At 45.4% G+C, this 18,569-nt stretch overlaps 1 protein-coding gene across 1 annotated transcript in view; it reads right to left on the bottom strand.

Annotated features, from left to right (window-relative positions):
- Positions 1-6,304, bottom strand: part of RBM20 (RNA binding motif protein 20) — a 59,125-nt gene extending 52,821 nt beyond the window's left edge. The window contains exon 1 of the mRNA XM_042960066.1: positions 6,217-6,304. Coding sequence (XP_042816000.1) covers positions 6,217-6,304 — 88 coding nt within the window. The remainder of the gene's footprint in view (positions 1-6,216) is intronic.
- Between the last annotated feature and the right edge of the window lie 12,265 nt (positions 6,305-18,569).

Genomic DNA, 18,569 nt, shown 5'->3' with positions numbered 1-18,569 from the left:
AGACCACATTTTCTGCGTCTTCAGCTCCCCTTCTGGGTAGTGGGTAATCAGGGAAATGTGTTTGGGATGTGGATGAACTAGAATTCCCAGGACTTGTTAAAATGGGAAGAACAGGACTGTGCATTTGAAACTGGGATTACCATGGAGAACCCAGTCATACATTCAGTATGGGGAAGAAACTGCAAGGCAGGGACACTTCAGACAAGGTCCGCACTGTCATGGGTTCTGTACAGAAGTCTGATGGAACAAGGAAAAGAGTCTGGGAGTGGGCACGGTGAGGAAAAAAGGGGAGATGTGAAAAGTGTGTGTCATGTCACAACCCTCCCACTTTGGAGACATTGTGAGGAAAGAGAGCTTCTGCTGAGGCCAGCACTTTGCACTGCTCTGAGAGAAAGGTGGGGCACAGGGAGGAGGTGTGGAGGTGGTAGGGAGGAAAGGGAGCAGGAGAGAGCCTAGCATTTACTGCACGCAATACTCCTGTGTGATCAATGCTCAGCCTGTCATCCCATTCGATATCTCCATCAGTCCTCCGGGGTAGAAAATGTTCACCCCAAATTTGCAAAGCAACAATCTAAAGCCAAGAGAGATTAGGTGACCTTCCCGTGAACACTCAACTGTTGGTGAATACAGGCGTGGGATTCAAACCCCAGCCAGGCTTTGAAAAGAAGAGAAGGGGCAGACATGGTCAGGGATGCAGTTCTTCAGCTATCCCTGAGGACACCCTCTCCTCATAGGCTGCTCCATGGCTCTGTCTGAAGTGAGTTCTCAGAACATCAGGCACACCAACATTCAAATACAAGTGCAAGATACATGTCAGAGCCAGATAAAAATGATTCTGGATTACTCTTTCCCATTCTGTGAGAAATCGAGAACTTCTATCAGTCATTAAGGAGACGTCATCTTCACCCAGCCGGCAGCCCTACTGTGCTCCCAGGACAGAACAGGTTGACTGCACTGGAAGATATTGGAGGCCTGGGGGAGTCACGGTTAAAGGTGATTACAGACCTTTCCTCCTCTGGGTAGTTGTGCTGGGTGCAGCCAAGCCTTGATGGCCCCAGTGTGGCCCAGGCACAAATCATGGCAGCCGCAGAGGTGGGGAGGTGCTAATGGTCTGCGTAGGTGAGACTACGAAGGGAAAGGAGGGTGGTCAAGAGTCTGATGATAGATTTCTACTCGTGTCGTATTAAGTAGCTGAGCTTTAGAAGAGCAATTAAGCTTAACTCAAAACCCTGCCCACACAGGGCCAACAGTTCCTACCAGGTTTGTCCACAACACAGCCAGTCCCTGCTAACAAGGCGATAATGAGGTGCCAACTTAGTTTCCATGACCAGGGTAAGACAAGGTTGGTTTTGTTTTTCCCAGAGAAGTCAGCTGTATTTTCTAAAACTGTGTTCCGGGCCGCAGGGAGCTCTCACAGGAGATGCCCCTTTGCCTCGGAAAGAACACACGAGGAAGAATGGTCTTTCCAACCAGGAAAGCCAACCTTGCTGGGTATTTGTAGGTCAGCCACAAGAAACAAGTGCTCTTCTGTAGTACGGCCCAGGTTACAGAAGTTACCCATTCAGAGGCAGCATGAAATAAGAAGTCTCACTTGATTTTCTTCCCAACATCTGCTGTGTCTAGCAAATTCAGATTGTCTCCAACCTTAACCAGCCTTAAGCAAAAGTGATTTCGCATGAATCATCAGAGCCAGATACCTCTTTTGAACTAAAGAGGCTTAAAAAGGAAAAGACACACCATCATATTTAAAAGAAAGAAAGAGGGGCGCCTAGGTGGCTCAGTCAGTTAAGCTTCTGACTTCGGCTCAGGTCATGATCTCACAGTTAGTGAGTTTGAACCCCACGTCTGGCTCTGTGCTGACAGCCCAGAGCCTGGAGTTAGCTTCAGATTCTGTCTGTCCCTCTCTCTCTGCCTCCATCCTGCTTGCGCTCTTGTCTCTGTCTGTCAAAAATAAATAAACATTAAAAAAAATTAAAAGAAAGCAGAAAATAAAGGCCTAAAATCCTTAGCCTACAAAAGTTAATAACCTAAAATTCAGGTACATATAACAATCATATTTCTAAGCCGAAAATTGGGCCATGTGATGGCTGGAACTAATGCCACCTTCTTATATTCCTGCTGAGTCTGTCACTGTTACATCACTTAGCACACCTGGCTTTGTGTTAAAAATAATTGCTTATGGGGGTGTTTGCATGGCTCTGTCAGTTGAGCCTCAGACTTCCGAATTCACTCAGGTCACGATCCCAAGGTCATAGGATCAAGCCCCACGGCCAGCACCTTACATGGTAAAGTGGACTTTGCAGATGTGATTAAGTTAAGGGTGATGAGATGGAGAGATTATCCTGGGCCCAATGTAATCACAAGAGTCCTTATAAAATGGAGGCAGGGGGATCAGAGTCCGGGAGAGAAGATACGAGGACAGAAGCAGAGGTGAGAGACCAAAGAAGATGCCACACTGCTGGCTCTGAAGATGGAGGAAGGGGCCATAAGGCAAGGAAATGAATTTCCCCTAAAGCCTCCAGAAGGAACCAGCCTTACTGTTACCTTAACTTTGGTCCAGTGAGACCGACTTTGGATTTCTGACCTCCAGGACTGTAAGATATGAAAGTTGTGTTGCTGTAAGCCACTAAATGTGTGGTAATATGTTACAGAAGCAACAGGAAACTAATATAATCCAGCAGGAAAATTAGATGTAAGAGAAGCTTCCACTCAGAGAGGCAGTGGTGGGGGTGGGGGGTATTGGCTGGATCTTACTGGTAATGAACAAACTCATGACCACCTCCCCCGGGGTCCTAGGAAGCACAGATCATCTGACTAGGTGTCCATCCCAAGACCCTGTGGCAATTCTTGCCGGGAGCCAGAAAAGCCCAGAGAGAGATCTCTTCCTTTTCAAAGTCAGCTTTCTTTACCCAGTTGCGTTAAGCTTTGAATTGCAGACTCTTAAGGATCAAATCATCCTCTCACCCCCAGAACAAAGACAGAAAGTGATCTGCCCAAAGCCAACTAGCTGGGTAGCAGTAAGACCTTAGTGAGAATCCAGATCATCCAAACCAGCTTCTAGTGCTTGACAGAAAAGCCTTACCTCTGAAAGCCCTAAATAAGTCCCAGAACTATCTATTTCACCAAATTATCATCTCCACCCATGTTTATCTCCCTGCCCTGTTCAGAGAGATACTGACTACCTTTGATAAGCAAGGCACTCCCTGAGCACCAGGGAGACATAAAGCTACAGGCCCCTTCTAGAACCCCCATAAGCCCTGCACAGGGGATAGCAAGGGAGGGGGTGGGGGCAAGGTTCTCTGCATCTGCCACATTTCTTCCCCTAAACCTGTACAGTGATACAGTTTGCAGCCAAGGAGTTGAACCACGGACCAGGGAGCAAGGAGTGCCGCACGGGGAGTTATGTAGCCTGGGCATCTGGCACAGAGCTGGAACCGCCTATCACTCAGCACAGCCACTGTGACTCACCCAGGCCTCTGCAAGGCTAACTGCCCCCAGGGACGAGGTTGCCTTTCTGAGCCATTCACTGTTAGGAAGAATCCTCGGTGCATAATTACATCAAAAACGTGGGCTCCAGGCTCACTTAGACAGCTTTTTTAAATTAAAGCAGCATTTCTCTCAAGAGTTGTAAAAATAAAATACAACATAAAGGAAAACTAGTTGCCTTTAAATGCCAGGATATTTAGGAGAACCAGATGAAAACTGTTTCTAATGGTTTAATTCCGTAGTGTTGAAAGGATGGGCAACATATTGTGTTCACTGGGAGAGCAAAACAGCTGTCTCGGTTTGAAAATGCTCATTATTTGTCCCAAAGCTCTTTCATATGTTATTCTGAGTCCCAAGCAGGATGCAATGATGGATTAGTATTTGTGCACAAGGAGTAAGGCAGGGCCGTTCCTCGGTTCAAGTCAGGGACGGTCCTGAAAATTCAGCAAGATTTTTGTGACATAATCCATCCGGTTCTGAAAGTAAGGGAGAGCAACCAAGACGCGGGCAAGGGGCTGTTGGGCCTCTGCTCAGAAAGAGTCCTTCAAAGGGGCCAATGGGGCATTTATGTGTTTGTTCATACAGCCCACATGGATGGAGTGTCTGTTATGTGCCAGGCAATGAAGCTAGGTGGTGGGGATCCAGAGATGAACAAAGACAACGTTCCTGAGATCGCAGGGGAGACAGAGCAACACAGAGGGTGTTGAGTATTCTGAAACCGCCTAAGCACAAAAACAGTAAGGCACAAGAGGAAGTGGTTCAAGCCTCAGACGTCTTAGAGAAATGTAGTAAGTGAAAGAAAAGGCTGTCTCAAGGGCTGTCCCCGAACTCTGAACAAAGACAAACATTCTGGACTAACTGATCTAGCTACAGATGCAAAGATGCATCCACTGTTGGTGAAAGGTAGCTGTAGGGTGAACTGTGGTCGGAGACTCAGGCTTCCACCTGCCTCTTACTGGTTGTATGGGTTGTATGATGGGGGAACATCGCTCAATTTTTCTGACACTCAGAATTTTCTCATCTACAAAATGGGACGGTAATCTCCACCCAATGTGACACAAACCTGGACAATCAGAGCCCCTGGCCATAATGACTGGCTCAAGGATGGACACTCCCTGACATTTTGTTGGAACTTCTGGAAGACAGGCACTCTTTGGTCCTGCCATGACTGAGTTGCTATACTGGTTGAATTTAAGGCACCACTTAAGGAAAACCTGAGAATAAAGCCGACCCAAAGACACTGGCCCGGGAACAGCGGCACGGGCAGCTCCTGAATGACCTCATAGGGATTCTTGGAGCCAGTATCCCCTGCATCTGCTTGGCCATTTCTGTACAAGAATCAATGCGTTTCCTTTATTTGCTTAATAAAAATAATGTAATAAGAAAGCCAACCTACCTGAACGTCTGTTTTTAATCCAGATGGTTCCCCTCCATGGCACCACGTTGACTCAAGAGTTCCCTGTCACTCTCCAGTTTCCTCTACACAGTGGACTGACCATAAGGCCCCAGCAGTTGGAGCTCCAGGGTCACTGCAGGGGAAACTTGGGCAGCCACTTTGGTGCGATTATCTTCCGACCAGAGACACCTGCTTCTTGGAAGTTTGAGACACAGAATGCTCCTCCCTTCTTGGTGGAATAGGAGCCTGTACCATGGTCAGTAGGCCAGGGTGTGAATGGGGTGCACGAGTAAAGTCCCCACAAGGGCACGGGATACACAACAACCTTTTACGGGTACACAGATCCAGCTCCGGCCACACAGGTGCTCCTGTGAGCAGGGGATATAATGCCGTGACCCTCACCAGGGGACAGTTTCTAGCTGACTGAAACACCATTTTGTTTCCCAGCACCTAATGGGCCATTTCTGCTACACTAAGAGCTGGCTTTATAAAAGGCATTAATTATCCTGTTAGGAGAAAAGAATCATTATTAAAAATACAATGGTTCTTAGTCTTCATTCATGTGGAGCAAAGGAGGGTATAGAGTGAGTGCCAATTGGGCTGTGGACTGCCTTGTGGGACACGGGGGTAGGAATCAGGCATCGTGAGTTCTAGACATAACGTGAGGCTTGTCAGCTGGGTCACAGTGGACAACAGACTCCAGCCTCGGTTTCCTCAACTCTAAAAAGAGAAGTCACAATCTTTTCTTGTTTACGTTATGAGGATTGACATGGGATTAAGTAAAGAGTTGCCAGGCCCCTCTGCAAACTGTTAGGTGCTGTACAGGTGTCCAGAACATTATTGGAAAGAGAACATTCTCTGTGTGATCACAACACACCCTTCCCTTTCTGAAAACATTCCTCTACAGAGGAAGTAATATTGTCACTCAAGTCCTTGCAGATCATCTCATTGCCACTAGGATTCGGGGTGGGATGAGTTAAAATCAGTTCAGCCATATTTATGGAGTAGCAGCCATATCAATATGATTGTGCTCTGCATTCTGGACGGAGGCAGGGATGGGAAGGAGCACTGCCCAGAGGCTGAGGGCACAGGTTTCAGAGTTTGTGTCAAAATGGGTTGGAATTCCAGTTTGCGACTTGTAAGCTGGGGGCTGGGGGCAAATACTTAATCCTCTCTCACCCTCAAGGCCCTCATCGTTAAAGCTGGGATGGCTACGCCTGAGCAACGGGCTTGTCCTGAGAGTTGTGCCTAAATTGTTCTTCGTAGTTCCTAGCATACAGTAAGCATTCATTAAACAACGTATCAGTGACCGTTACTGCTACTAGTCTTTCTACCATCGTCATAGCCCTGGGCATCACTATTACCATCACGGTCGCTACTGCCATTGCCGTCACCATTACGACCCCCTACTGTCATCACCATTACCATCACCATTATCAATATTACCATCACCATTACCATCACCATTATGATTGCCATTACCATCACTAATAATATCTCCATCACCGTTGCCATCGCCGGCATCATCAGTGCACATGGCAGGTGAGCTCTGCCAGGGCAGACAGATAGAGATGGAAGAGGAAAACTCAGAGAGATGTAAATATGGAGAGGAGGGAAGGAAAAACAAGGGTGGACACCCGCTGAGAGAAGAAGCAGGAGTGTGGATTGGGACTTGGGGAGAACAGAGAGAGCTAACAACAGCTGCTGGGTAAACTGGTAAGTAGTCGGCAACAGACGTAAAGGGCTGTGGATTAAAAACAAAGACGGACGCAACTGAAGTTCAGCCGTATGGATGTGTGTGGACTCACAGCGAGCTTCGCCCTGGTAATGTTCAGCCACCCGGAAGCAGAAGCCAGGAACCACAGCCCAGAGCACAGCAGTGCCTAAGCCAACCTGAATGGACACATTTTCAGTTAAGCACAGTATCTTCCAAGATAACCCAGCAGGGATTTAGATTCATTTCCACTTCCACACAGTTTCCTTTCCTGGCCAAGCAATGAATGTGTCATTTCTTCTCATGTGCTAAGATATAAAATATAATCCAGGCAAGAGAGCTCATGACCAGGTGAGAGAATGTTTTCCAGGTTTGGTCACACCTTCACTGTGTGGCCAAATCCAATAAAGGGCAATGCTTAGGGCCGGGGCACTGCTGAGTCCTGCCCTTCCATTGTCTCCTGGGAGCCGAACTTCAAATCGTAAATTCTTGACTCTATTGTAACACTTACAAGCTAGGTCAGGACGTGAACCACCGGGAACAGTCCCTAAAGGCCAGGTTACAAAGACAAAAATGATGATACCAGGTAATATTGGAGCTAAGGTTCAAACTCTAGCTAACTGTCACAAATGTTAGGAGCAAGAAGAGGCCTTAGAGACCGTTTCTGTTTAATGCACTCATCCTACAGAGGAAAGAAGTGAAACCCAGTGAAGTTGGTGTGACATGTGATCACCCCAAGTCACAGAGCTGGCTAGAGAAGAGCGGGACTGGACCCCGTGTCTCCTCATTCCTCAGGGCTAATGCGGCTTCTAGTCTTCTCCTTTGTGAGAAGGAGGTCTTACATTTTTTGATAGTGCTCTTCTTGGTAACGACAGAACTACTGGATTATCACTTAGCGAGGCCTCTGTGAGTAATATCAAGATTACTGGGTCAATGCTGGCGTTATCCCACGTGTGGGCTTTAGCCATGACATTACCATAGAGTGATTTGTAACAGCGTGGCGCGTCTCGGAGGCATTCGTAACAGCGATGATAATCCTACCATCTCTCTCCTGTTCCATGTTTTTTTAGTTAGGTTGTTAATCAGTGTTTTCTTTCACCTCATTAGCTATCTGATTTCCAGGATGACCAAATGGGAAGGAAAGTCAGATATGACCATTTCTGGTTTACATTACAAAGACTGAGACCAAAAAAGGTCTTCCGGAATGCACGAAGGCATCCAGTAAATAAGGGATGCGGAGCAGGGTATTATTACTTCAGGCCAGGATTCTACCCTCTGCCTACACATTCATTAAAGGGCGCTTCTAAAACCACATTCCTGGCTGTTTCTTTGGATGTGATTTGTTTTACAGGGGTTTTGGTTTGTTTGTTTAAAGGTACTAAAATATAAAGAATTTTCCTCTATTCTGTGGTTTTTCTCCCAATTTGTCACAGTATTTTATTTTATTTTATTTTTTCCGGCTTTATCGATATATAATTTTAAGTTTTTTAGTCAAGCAATCTCTGCACCCGGTGTGGAGCTCGAACTCGCAACCTTGAGATAAAGAGTCGCATGCCCTTTTGACTGAGCCAGTCAGGTGCCCCACCAGCATTATTGATATTAACATCGTGTAAGTTTCAGGTGTACAAATAATGGTACGACAAATGCAGATATGTAAAATGACTGCCACAATAAGTTTGGTTAATGATTTACGATGTTATTTTAAATAACACATTTGGTGTTATTAAATGAACCGTTTTCTGTACCACTGTACTCTGTTCCACTTTCATCAGAAGAAGATTCTCAGAACCAGGGACGTGCAGTCACCAAGGGGCCGCTAGCGGTTCCATAACTTACAAGAGAGGCCTGACTTTCCTGCTGGAGTTCCTAGAAGTGCTCAAAATGTGCACAAGGGAACCGATGATGTAGCAAATGCAGAGCAAAGAAGAAATATTCTGCTAATGTCATAACAGGAAAGACTTAGAGCAGAGACAGAATGAATGTCAACTTATCCACCAAGAACCATGTATTCATTTCTTTTCCTGTTCCTTCTTCTGTACCAGTTTTCTTTCTTTAAAATATCCTTGGGGCACCTGGGTGGCTCAGTCGGTTGAGCATCCCACTTCGGCTCAGGTCGCGATCTCACGGTTCGTGAGTTCGAGCCCCACATGGGGCTCACTGCTGTCAGCACAGAGGCCGCTTCGGATCCTCTGTCTTCCTCTCTCTCTCTGCCCCTCCCTGCTCTCACTCTCTCTCAAAAACAAACAAAAAAAAAAAACCTTAAAATAAATAAGTAAAATAAAATACCCTTTATAAAATAATAGTCCTGTAGGTCGTAATTTATTTTTAATATTCACATTTGGCTTTCTTTTCAACTTTAAAACCTTAAAAATATGAAGAATATAACAAATCTTTACAAGTTCATTGCCTGCCCATCACCTCAAATTAACAAATGCTATGATGATGGTAATTTTTTTTTTTTGCCTCAGATACTTTTTATTAAAAAAAAAACCCCCAAAACTATACAGATAAAGAGGAAGTCCCCTTTGAGACTCTGCCCAGTCTAATTCCACCTCTACCTCCCTAGTGACATCCACATGTGGTGCGTCTGTTTATTTATTCATCTGTCTGTCTCTCTCTAAACATAGAAGAAAGTATAAAAATAAGAGACTTATCTATACCTGTGTGTGCTCATAAACCAGCGTGTAGGACGGGGTTCAGCAGTATTTCTCCTAAAGAAAGAAATGCACATTCTCTCAAGTTTCTTTTAACACAGTAGGGCCTGCAGGCGGTGTATGGTGAAGTAAAAAAAAAAAAAATGCTGAACTGGAAATTGGAAGACCCAGGTACCACAGCAGCTGCTTGGTCCCTGTGGGACTGGAGGCCAGTCAGTTTCCCTTTTTATGTAGAATGAGAAAAGCTGGATGAAAGGACCTCCAAGATCTCCTCCACCTTTGAAATCTGAGAACTCCCAGGTTTAATTTCCTCATCTGTCAAGATAATAATTCTGCCCTGCTAACTTGCTATAAAGAACAAACATGATATGCAAGCACTCTGTAAAGCAAGCTGATGCTGATGACAGAATCAAATAATACTAAATCATAATATCATAAATATTATAAATAAACACTATTTAATAATAGATTGTTATTTGTATATACTATATGATGTTAGTAACATCATATAGTATGTAATTGGTATACAATAAATGCAAAATACTACACTTTATAGTTTATTATTGTTACGCCTCACAAATTAAGCGATTATAAGCTACCGGAAATACCTTTTAAGCAACTATTGTCATATACGTGGCTCAGATAATATGTGTTGCAGGCCAATCAGCATAAAATAACTTAATTTCTTCTATTCCTGTTCTCCTGGGCAGTTTAGCACAAGAAGAGGCTCTCTTGACTCTGTCCATGAAGATTCAGTGATCCAAATACCAAAAGTGCCTCATTATAAGATGTTCTCTACAAAGGCATTCCACAGACCAAAGGAGCCTTTTACAGTGAAATTCAGCTCAAATCTCTTTCAGGGCTGGAGTTGGGTTTGCCTGAGACACAATTTTTCAGAAAATTCATGTTGGGCAGAATTTCACTGGTTTTGTGCAGGCTAAAATTAAGGGAGTTGGATTGACTTCTGGGGTTAGGAGAGATCTTTGTTTTCTCAGTAACATAAAATAGGGTAACCTCTCAACCAACAAACTTTTCTGGAAAACCTCAGTCTTTTGAGATGGAAAAACAAGCTGTTTGAAATGTATATTTAAAAACTGCTACACAAGTTCCCCAAGGCACCAAATGTTAACGTTTATACATGCAAATAAAGTATTTAGGGGTTTATAGGCCAAAATTGTCCTCCTGAAGGACAACAATGCAAACAAACATGAATGCCTTCGCATATATTGTTCCCTCTCCCCGGAAAACCTCTGCCTATTCCCCCTCAGGGTCCTTCAACATGCTGCTCAGATGGCGCCTCCTCCAGGCAGCCTTCTCTGACTCCTGCCCCCATCCAGTGTGTGCTGATGTCCCTTCTGTGATTCCCCAGAATGCTCAGCTGCTCCGGTAGCCTCAACTATACTCTCTTCTAGCTCCTACCACCCTCTCTCATAATCGTCTATTCAATGGCTCATCTGGTGTCCTCACTGCCCCGTGATTATTTTGAAGGCAGGAATTATGTGTTCTATTTCATGTCACAGTACCTGGTACATGGTTGGTGTGTGGAACCATTAAACACTTCTGTACAAGTACACAACTGTTCCCTGTGTATGTGTGTGGACTTAGTAGTTGTGTATCATATTCTCAATTTGGCTTCCTGGCTAAATGTTTCATATATGCGTTGCTACGAGGCTTTAAAGATGAAGCTCTGTGGACAATATGGATTAGATTCAGTCTCTGACCACCATCAGAATTATGTAAATACCACAACCACATAGAGTACAAAATTCTAAAATATTCAACAAATAGACAGTTTTTCCTTTTAACTGAACCTGAAGAAAATGCGATTTTAGTGTGTGATCTGAGAAGATGTAGGTGTCTAATCTACATGATTCTGAGATAAAACACATGCTCTGGGAATGGCCCCTGTGTTCTCCTAACTTTATTTTCGGTAATTTATATCACTGAGATTTTTCTGGTAAATGTCCAAGGATGGTTATAAAATGCAAGCCAATTTTATTCTATTTATTTTATTGTTATAATTTTTTTAAATAGGTTTCATGTCCGGCATGGAGCTCAACCCAGAACTTGAATTCACAACCCTGAGATCAAGACCTGAGCTGAGACAGAGTCAGAGGCATAATGTGACTGAGCCGCCCAGGCGCCACCCCCTCCCAAGGCAATTTTAAATCAAGATAAAATTTCAGAATAATTTTTAAAAATTAAAATTCTCAATCAATACAGCTGTTCTCTTCCCAGAGTTGTCTATTAGCCTGGACATTTTAACCAATGTGACTTAAACCAAATACTAGAAGTCTATACGAAGCTGAAGAGGCAGTGTGGGGTAGTTTGGGTGGGGTAGCACTGTTTGGCTCGTAAGTAGACCTACTTCTTAAACAGGCTTTGCCCCCAATGACTGTACATCTGATTGTGGTCATTTCACCCTGTAGACCTTAGTTTTCTCATCTGTGAAATGGGAGGGTCAGATGAAACATTTTTAAGGTCCCTTTATGCCTTATGATTTTAGGATGGTGGGTGTTTTCTTAAAGCTGTCATTGATGGCACAAGGAAAAGTCAAATTCATCTGGTCATGGTACAGTGATAGATTTCTGTCCTGGGAGATCAGAGTTTCTAGCCTTTCCCCCTCCCCCAGCTCTGGGTGACTTCAGAGAGAGGCATTTAATCTGCACTAAACAAACCTGTCTGTAAAATGACAAGGTGAAATGAGGGCAGTGGTTTTCAAGAGTTAGGTGGGCACTGGGAGAGCTTCTTCTAACACAGATGCTGGACTCACCCCCAGCTGCTGTCTCAGGAGGTCCGGGCAGGGGCCTGAGAATTTACTTGCATTTCTTTTTTTTTTTTTTAATTTTTTTTTTTAACGTTTATGTATTTTTGAGACAGAGAGAGAGCATGAATGGGGGAGGGACAGAGAGAGAGGGAGACACAGAATCGGAAGCAGGCTCCAGGCTCCGAGCCATCAGCACAGAGCCCGACGTGGGGCTCGAACTCACAGACCACGAGACTGTGACCTGAGCTGAAGTCGGACGCTCAACCGACTGAGCCACCCAGGCGCCCCTACATTTCTAACAAGTCCAAGCGATACTGATGCTGTACTTTGAGAACCACTGGACTAGACTATCTTGAATCTACCTTACAACTCCAAGAATCAATGGTGAGGTACAAAGCATTCGGTAACAACTGTATTTTTAACAAGCCACACCTGGGGCGCCTGGGTGGCTCAGGCGGTTAAGTGTCTGACTTCGGCTCAGGTCATGATCTCGCGGTCTGTGAGTTTGAGCCCTGCATCAGGCTCTGTGCTGACAGCTCAGAGCTTGGAGCCTGTTTGGGATTCTGTGTCTCCCTCTCTGCCCCTCCCCCGCTCGTGCTCTGTCTCTCTTGCTGTCAAAAATAAATCAAACATTAAGAAAAAAAATTTTTAAAAAAACAACAAGCCTCTTCTATCTCCTAGGCACCCAATACACCAACAAGGGGCCCCCTTTTTCACAGGGGTTTCAGACACTGCAAGAGTAACATCCAGGGCACTTGCCACTACTCTTCCTACCTTCCTCTAAGAGAGTCAGTCGACATGTTCAACAATATGTGGCCTCCTGGAATCAAAACACTCTGGGTTCATAAAACCTCCGGCAATCTAATTAGTTCGTTGACTGGCTTAGCGTCACGTTATCGGTTGCTGAATAGGAAAAAAGCAAGCTCCATTCACTCTGAGTTCACCAATGCAGAAAATAGAAGGATCAGACTCCAGAATGCCAAAAATTCTTCAGTCAAGCAACATTATGAGAAATATCAGGAGAAAGTCCACCTTCCAAACTCACCCTATGCTAACAAAAAGTGTTTGACAAATCATCATTATTGTTAAACTTCAAACGTGGTGGCACTGAAATCACTTGGGGTGTTTTTAAAACACTAATGCTTGGATCATATCTCCATAGATTCTGATTCACCCTAGACATTGGGATTTTTTTTAGTGTTTACTTCTGAGACAGCACAAGCAGAGGTGGGGGCAAAGAGAGGGGGACAGAGGATCTGAAGCAGGGTCTACACTGACAGGCTGACAGCACAGAGCCCAAATGTGGGGCTCAAACCCACAAACCCTGAGATCATGACCTGAACCAAAGTCGGACAATGAATCAACTGAGTCACCCAGGTGCCCTGACACTGGGATTTTTAATAGCTCCCCAGGAGAACTATTGTGATGCAAAGTCTGAGGCTTGCCAGTCTATAAAGGAATAGAATCAATCTGTTCTTCATTACTTTGAGCCACACAAGCCATTTTTGTCACCACAAGCAGCATGACCATTTGTTTTCAATTATACTTAAGAATAAACACTGAACTTTTTATAAGCCCACAAACACAGTGGGCAATCAACCGATTTTTCTTAGCTATACACTGAAGCATCTCTCACATGGTTTGATAAATATTTTTTGTGGCAAGACTTTCTCCACAGTACTCATATAGTTTCTGCTGTAGACAGCCAGATGATGACTGCCACGGGTGACCCTAGCTTTCTAAATTTTAAACACCTTGAAGACCTCATCCACGTCCTAAAATCTTTCAAATTCCTGAGTGTCTGCCTGGCTCCGTGCCGGGCAAATTAGAGGCACTAAACAAATACTTATTCAACTCACTTGAATTTATGACCGTCTCTAAGCATATGGGAACGGAGGTCTTGGACGTGTATGCTCAGCGTTTCATTGCGAAGTATGAGGCATACATTTCCTATGTGTGTTGGGATCATGCACTATTTAATTCTGTTAAATTCCTTAGAGCAAATGAGAACATTAAGGTTGGAACGTTTTATAAATACACCATGGAACTATGTATTTGAGAAAGCTTCCATTTCCCAATGTTGATGAAGTTTCTGGTGCCTTAAGACACATACCTTTCTGACTACAGACAACAAATCACAGGTGCCACCCAAGGCAGAGAATATTATCTGCAGGTTACTTCTGGCTTTTGTCTCTATTTAACACAGCTGTGGCCATAGGAAAGCTACCGAAGGGAAAAGATAGGAGACAAAAAGCAGCAGCCGTCAGATGCAGCCACCTCGGTTACGTCTGCACGTGCCGTTCTAGGATTTTCTCAGTTCACCACAAACTAAACCTGAGACTAAGATCCACGGAGACTGAGGACCGCCTTGGCTGAGGCGAAAAAGAATGGTTAAAATTCGATGGCTGACTCTTCTTTCACTCCAAACTGCTCTCCGGCACTTTCCTCTGCTACCCCATGCATTGCTAATCAGGAGCAGTCAACGCTGGACATGTACACAGTCCTCTATGGTAAAATTGATTATTATATTACTATGGAAAAGAAGGAAGTCATTTCGTTCAAAATATCAAATTCCACAAAATCATACGTGGCAGCTGTTAGTGGATGCACGCGGGGGAGGGGCAAGTGTGTGAAAATATCTACCCTTCAGTTTTCTGACATATTTGCAAAGAACGTGCAACATAGAAGAAGAAAAAAGATTCCAACACATATAAGGCAGAAACCAATGAAAGCTACATGATGCATTTTTTTGAAGGTTAAAAAATTCCCATGAGGTAGGATCCATCACACACACTATTTGACACGCCATTTTACGAGTATGGGTTTGCTTTTCCACACTTGCCAGAAGAAAACCAGTACTCCTGTCCCAAACGTGTCGAGGAGACTTTTAATTGCATCAGACAGAGAAACGAGGTGAGTCATGTTTGGTTGTGCGTGAGCCTACTCACAGATCAGCACAGTCATGTCCAAATGTGCTCCCTGAACCTCACGACAGATGTTTATACACTTGCTTGCTTGCTTGGGGACTATGAAAATAGTTTTGTTTTGAAATTTAACTTTACTTAACGATACCTAATAGTTGCTGAAACACGTATTGCGGCTCCTTCAGAGGTGCTTAGAAGCAACTTTCAAGCATTCTTTCTTGGCAAAATGTCCCGTGCTTCCGAATCCTAAGACCGTGCTCCCCTCCCGGGTCATGAGCCTGACGGCACTCGGCAGACACAAGACATTTCGAACGTTCATTTTCCATCGCTGACAAATTCCAGCAATCAACACCAAACACCTCCGCCTTACGAGACCCCCCCCACACACACACACACCCCATCATTCATAAGGTTTCGGGATTCCGAAAACGTCCGCTCCCTCAGGTCTGATGATAACGCGATCTGTTTCCCCGGTGGCCACACAACTTTTCTTTATAAGAGTTTAGTAACCAGAGTAAAAAGATCATCTAGACTTGCTGACGTTGGGATCGCTGATTTCGCTGGGGTCATGGGGAGCTGTTTTAGGTCACATGTTACCCTGCCGTTGTGAATCATTTATTACAATTCTTTTTTTTTTTTTTAACAGGAGGGGGTGGGGATACAGACAAATCGCATACTCATGCACAGATGCTTAGCGCCAAGAACATGGTCAGAAGTGCCGCCCTGACTAGAGAGTAAAAAGAAAACCCTCGATTTCCTTCTTGTGCTGGGGGGAAAGGTAGGATGATGTCATGCAACCTTACCTTTCTGAAAAAGACCCAGGCGCCTGGCATCGAACGCTCACCTGAGGCCACCGAAGCCGGGAGTCATTTTGGGCGTCGTGCATGTGCCTCCCTAGAAAATTCCAGTGACATTCTACCGGCTTTCTGCTTGCCAATCATGACAAGCGTCCACTTAAACTCTCACGAGTCTGGGAAGGGGCAGAGGAGGGGGAATGCAGGCGAGGGAGCAAGCGACAGAGAGAGAGTGGCCTCGGTGCACGCCGGGCTGGCAGGGGAGTCACATGCCGCCAGGAGCCATTCCTGCTGCATTACACATGCCGAGTTAAATGGCAAACAATATCAGTCGATGTTTATGCCACATGTTCTCAGCCTCTTCACATAACACCCAAGCCAGCTCTGCACAGACAGGCCTCCTGAGAGCGCCTCGGAAGGAGGGGGTCTTGTGCAAATCGTGCAGCCATTTTAAATAAAATTCCAAAGCCTCCCTCCTGTCCCGGTTTCCTTTCCTATGGTTCCCTGGTGGTGGTGGGAGTGACGGTGGTTTGTTTGTTTGCTTGCTTCTTTTTTTACTCTGGGTTTTCACAGGCAACGGTCTGGTCCTCAAGGTGCCCAAAAGGACATTTAGCAATGCAGCCACATCAGACAGCACTGCACACTGACTCCTGGCCAGCTAACCTCCTGAACAGCTTGCCCTTCTTGCTTTTATTTTTATGGAGCAGGAGATGGAGAGAGGTGACCCATCATATCACCCGCCCAGTGGTAACTGCAATAATGCTTTTCAGTGGAAAAATGGACTTTAAAAAAAAATGTTTATTTATTTTTGAGAGAGGTAGACAGAGTGTGAGCAGGGGAGGGGCAGAGAGAGAGGGAGACACAGAACCTGAAGCAGGCTCCAGGCTCCGAGCCGTCAGCACAGAGCCCGATGCAGGGCTCACACTCATGAGCCATGAGATCATGACCTGAGCCGAAGTCAGACGCTTAACTGGCTGAGCCACCCAGATACCCCAAATGGACCGCCTTCTGCTCGAAGAGGCTCTTCACAGTGGTGATTCCCCCCTGCAGGGCGTGCTGGAGGCATTTTTGTCTGTCAGAACTGGATGCTGCTAAAACCCCACAAAGCACCTGATGGAAGCCACAAACCAGGACTACCCAGCCCAAGACATCACGAGTACTTCAGTGGAGAAACTGCTGTATGACTAGCCTTTCCAGAAGTCTTACAGAAAACAGGATACAGAACAAAAAAGAAGAAGAAAAGAAACTGAAAGCCAAGAGGTTGCGGGGGCCAGGGATGGGCTTTGCTTGAATTGTGGTTTAATTCCTCAGGAACTTGTTCCCTTTTCTCCTCAGAAGCCACCATTCTCCTGCCACATTGTTTCCTCTTCTGTTTCCAAATCTCATGTTGTAATACTAAACAATCAAAGGAAAACTAAACCTTTGGTGAGTTTCTGAATCAAGACCAGCTGTCCACGAAGACCTCGCTGCCATGGTATGTAAAGCAGCCATCGTCCCAGTTTGTCCTGTCTGGATGGTCTGCTGTTCATCTGTGACGCCCAGTATCCAACCTAATCTCCTCTTAAAACTATTCAGGAGAGCACGTTTTTTACTAGGTAAAACCTCCCCCAAAGAGCTTACAGAAGAAGGAAGGACTAAAGCTCACTGGGGTCTCCTATTTTACTTTGACCCATAAAGGCAGGGGCGGTGGGGAGGGGTCACTGGCTTCAGGAAAGCTTCTCTCTGCTAGGACTTCAGCGCGTGACCTTCCTGCAGCCCGCTCAAAAGTCGAAGTGAAAGCCGGTCATGTCTGTCCAAACAGCCCATTTCCAGCTGCCCACCAGAGGCCTGTGCACTGCCCACCTGCCCAGCGAGCTCCAGGGAGAGCCCAAGGGTTCTTTCTTCCTAATATAGCCAAAGCCCACAGGCTGCCCTAAGCTTGCCTGGCTCTCTGCCGCTGACTCAGTCACAGACACCCAAAGGCGCCAGTCCCAGATCCTGACCTACAGGAACCAGCCAGCCTGGCCGCAGCTGCATTTTTGCTCCGGCTGTGGGTCCCTCCCATGATACACCAGGTTTCTGCAAGGCACAGGCTCAACTCCAATCAGCAACTGTACATTTTTGCCCCTTCCTCCGTCTCTGTCTTATCTCACTATGCTCAGGACTTTCTTAGGATAGGAACTCAGTCGGTTAAGTGTCCAACTCTTGATTTAGGCTCAGGTCACGATCTCACAGTTTGTGAGTTCAAGCCCCATGTCAGGCTCTGCACTGACAGCATGGAGCCTGCTTGGGATTCTCTCTCCCTCTCTCTCTGCACCTTCCCTGCTCATGCTCTCTCTCAAAACAAATAAACGTTAAAAAAAAAAAAAAAAGAGTTTACTGAAAAGCACTCCACTATGCACATCTCCCCAAACCTAAGGAGGAGAAAAGTCAGTACTTAGAATGAGCCCTTCTAATTGTGTGATTACCCAGAGATTAGGACACAAAGCCTGGCCCCATTTGGAAATGAAGAGTCACAAAATGACCATCACAAACTGCAATGTAATAGGTGCATGGCGAGCACTTACTGTATACCAACACTGCCAGACGAGGAGGGAGGGAGGAACATAAGTTGATACTGAGTGTGGATGCACAAGGTACTGTGCTACCCATCCCACAAACTCTCTGGATCATCAGCAGTCTTTTTCTTTTTAATTTTTTTCAATGTTTTTATTGATTTTTGAGACAGAGAGAGACAGAGCATGAGCAGGGGAGGGGCAGAGAGAGAGAGGCAGACACAGAATCCGAAGCAGGCTCCAGGCTCTGTCACAGAGCCCGATGCGGGGCTCGAACTCACAGACTGTGAGATCATGACC

Source organism: Panthera tigris, chromosome D2, assembly GCF_018350195.1.
Source record: "Panthera tigris isolate Pti1 chromosome D2, P.tigris_Pti1_mat1.1, whole genome shotgun sequence".
NCBI classification, from domain to species: Eukaryota; Metazoa; Chordata; class Mammalia; order Carnivora; family Felidae; genus Panthera; species Panthera tigris.
The sequence above is the reverse complement of the archived record's forward strand: the minus strand, read 5'-3'. Positions and strand labels throughout refer to the sequence as shown.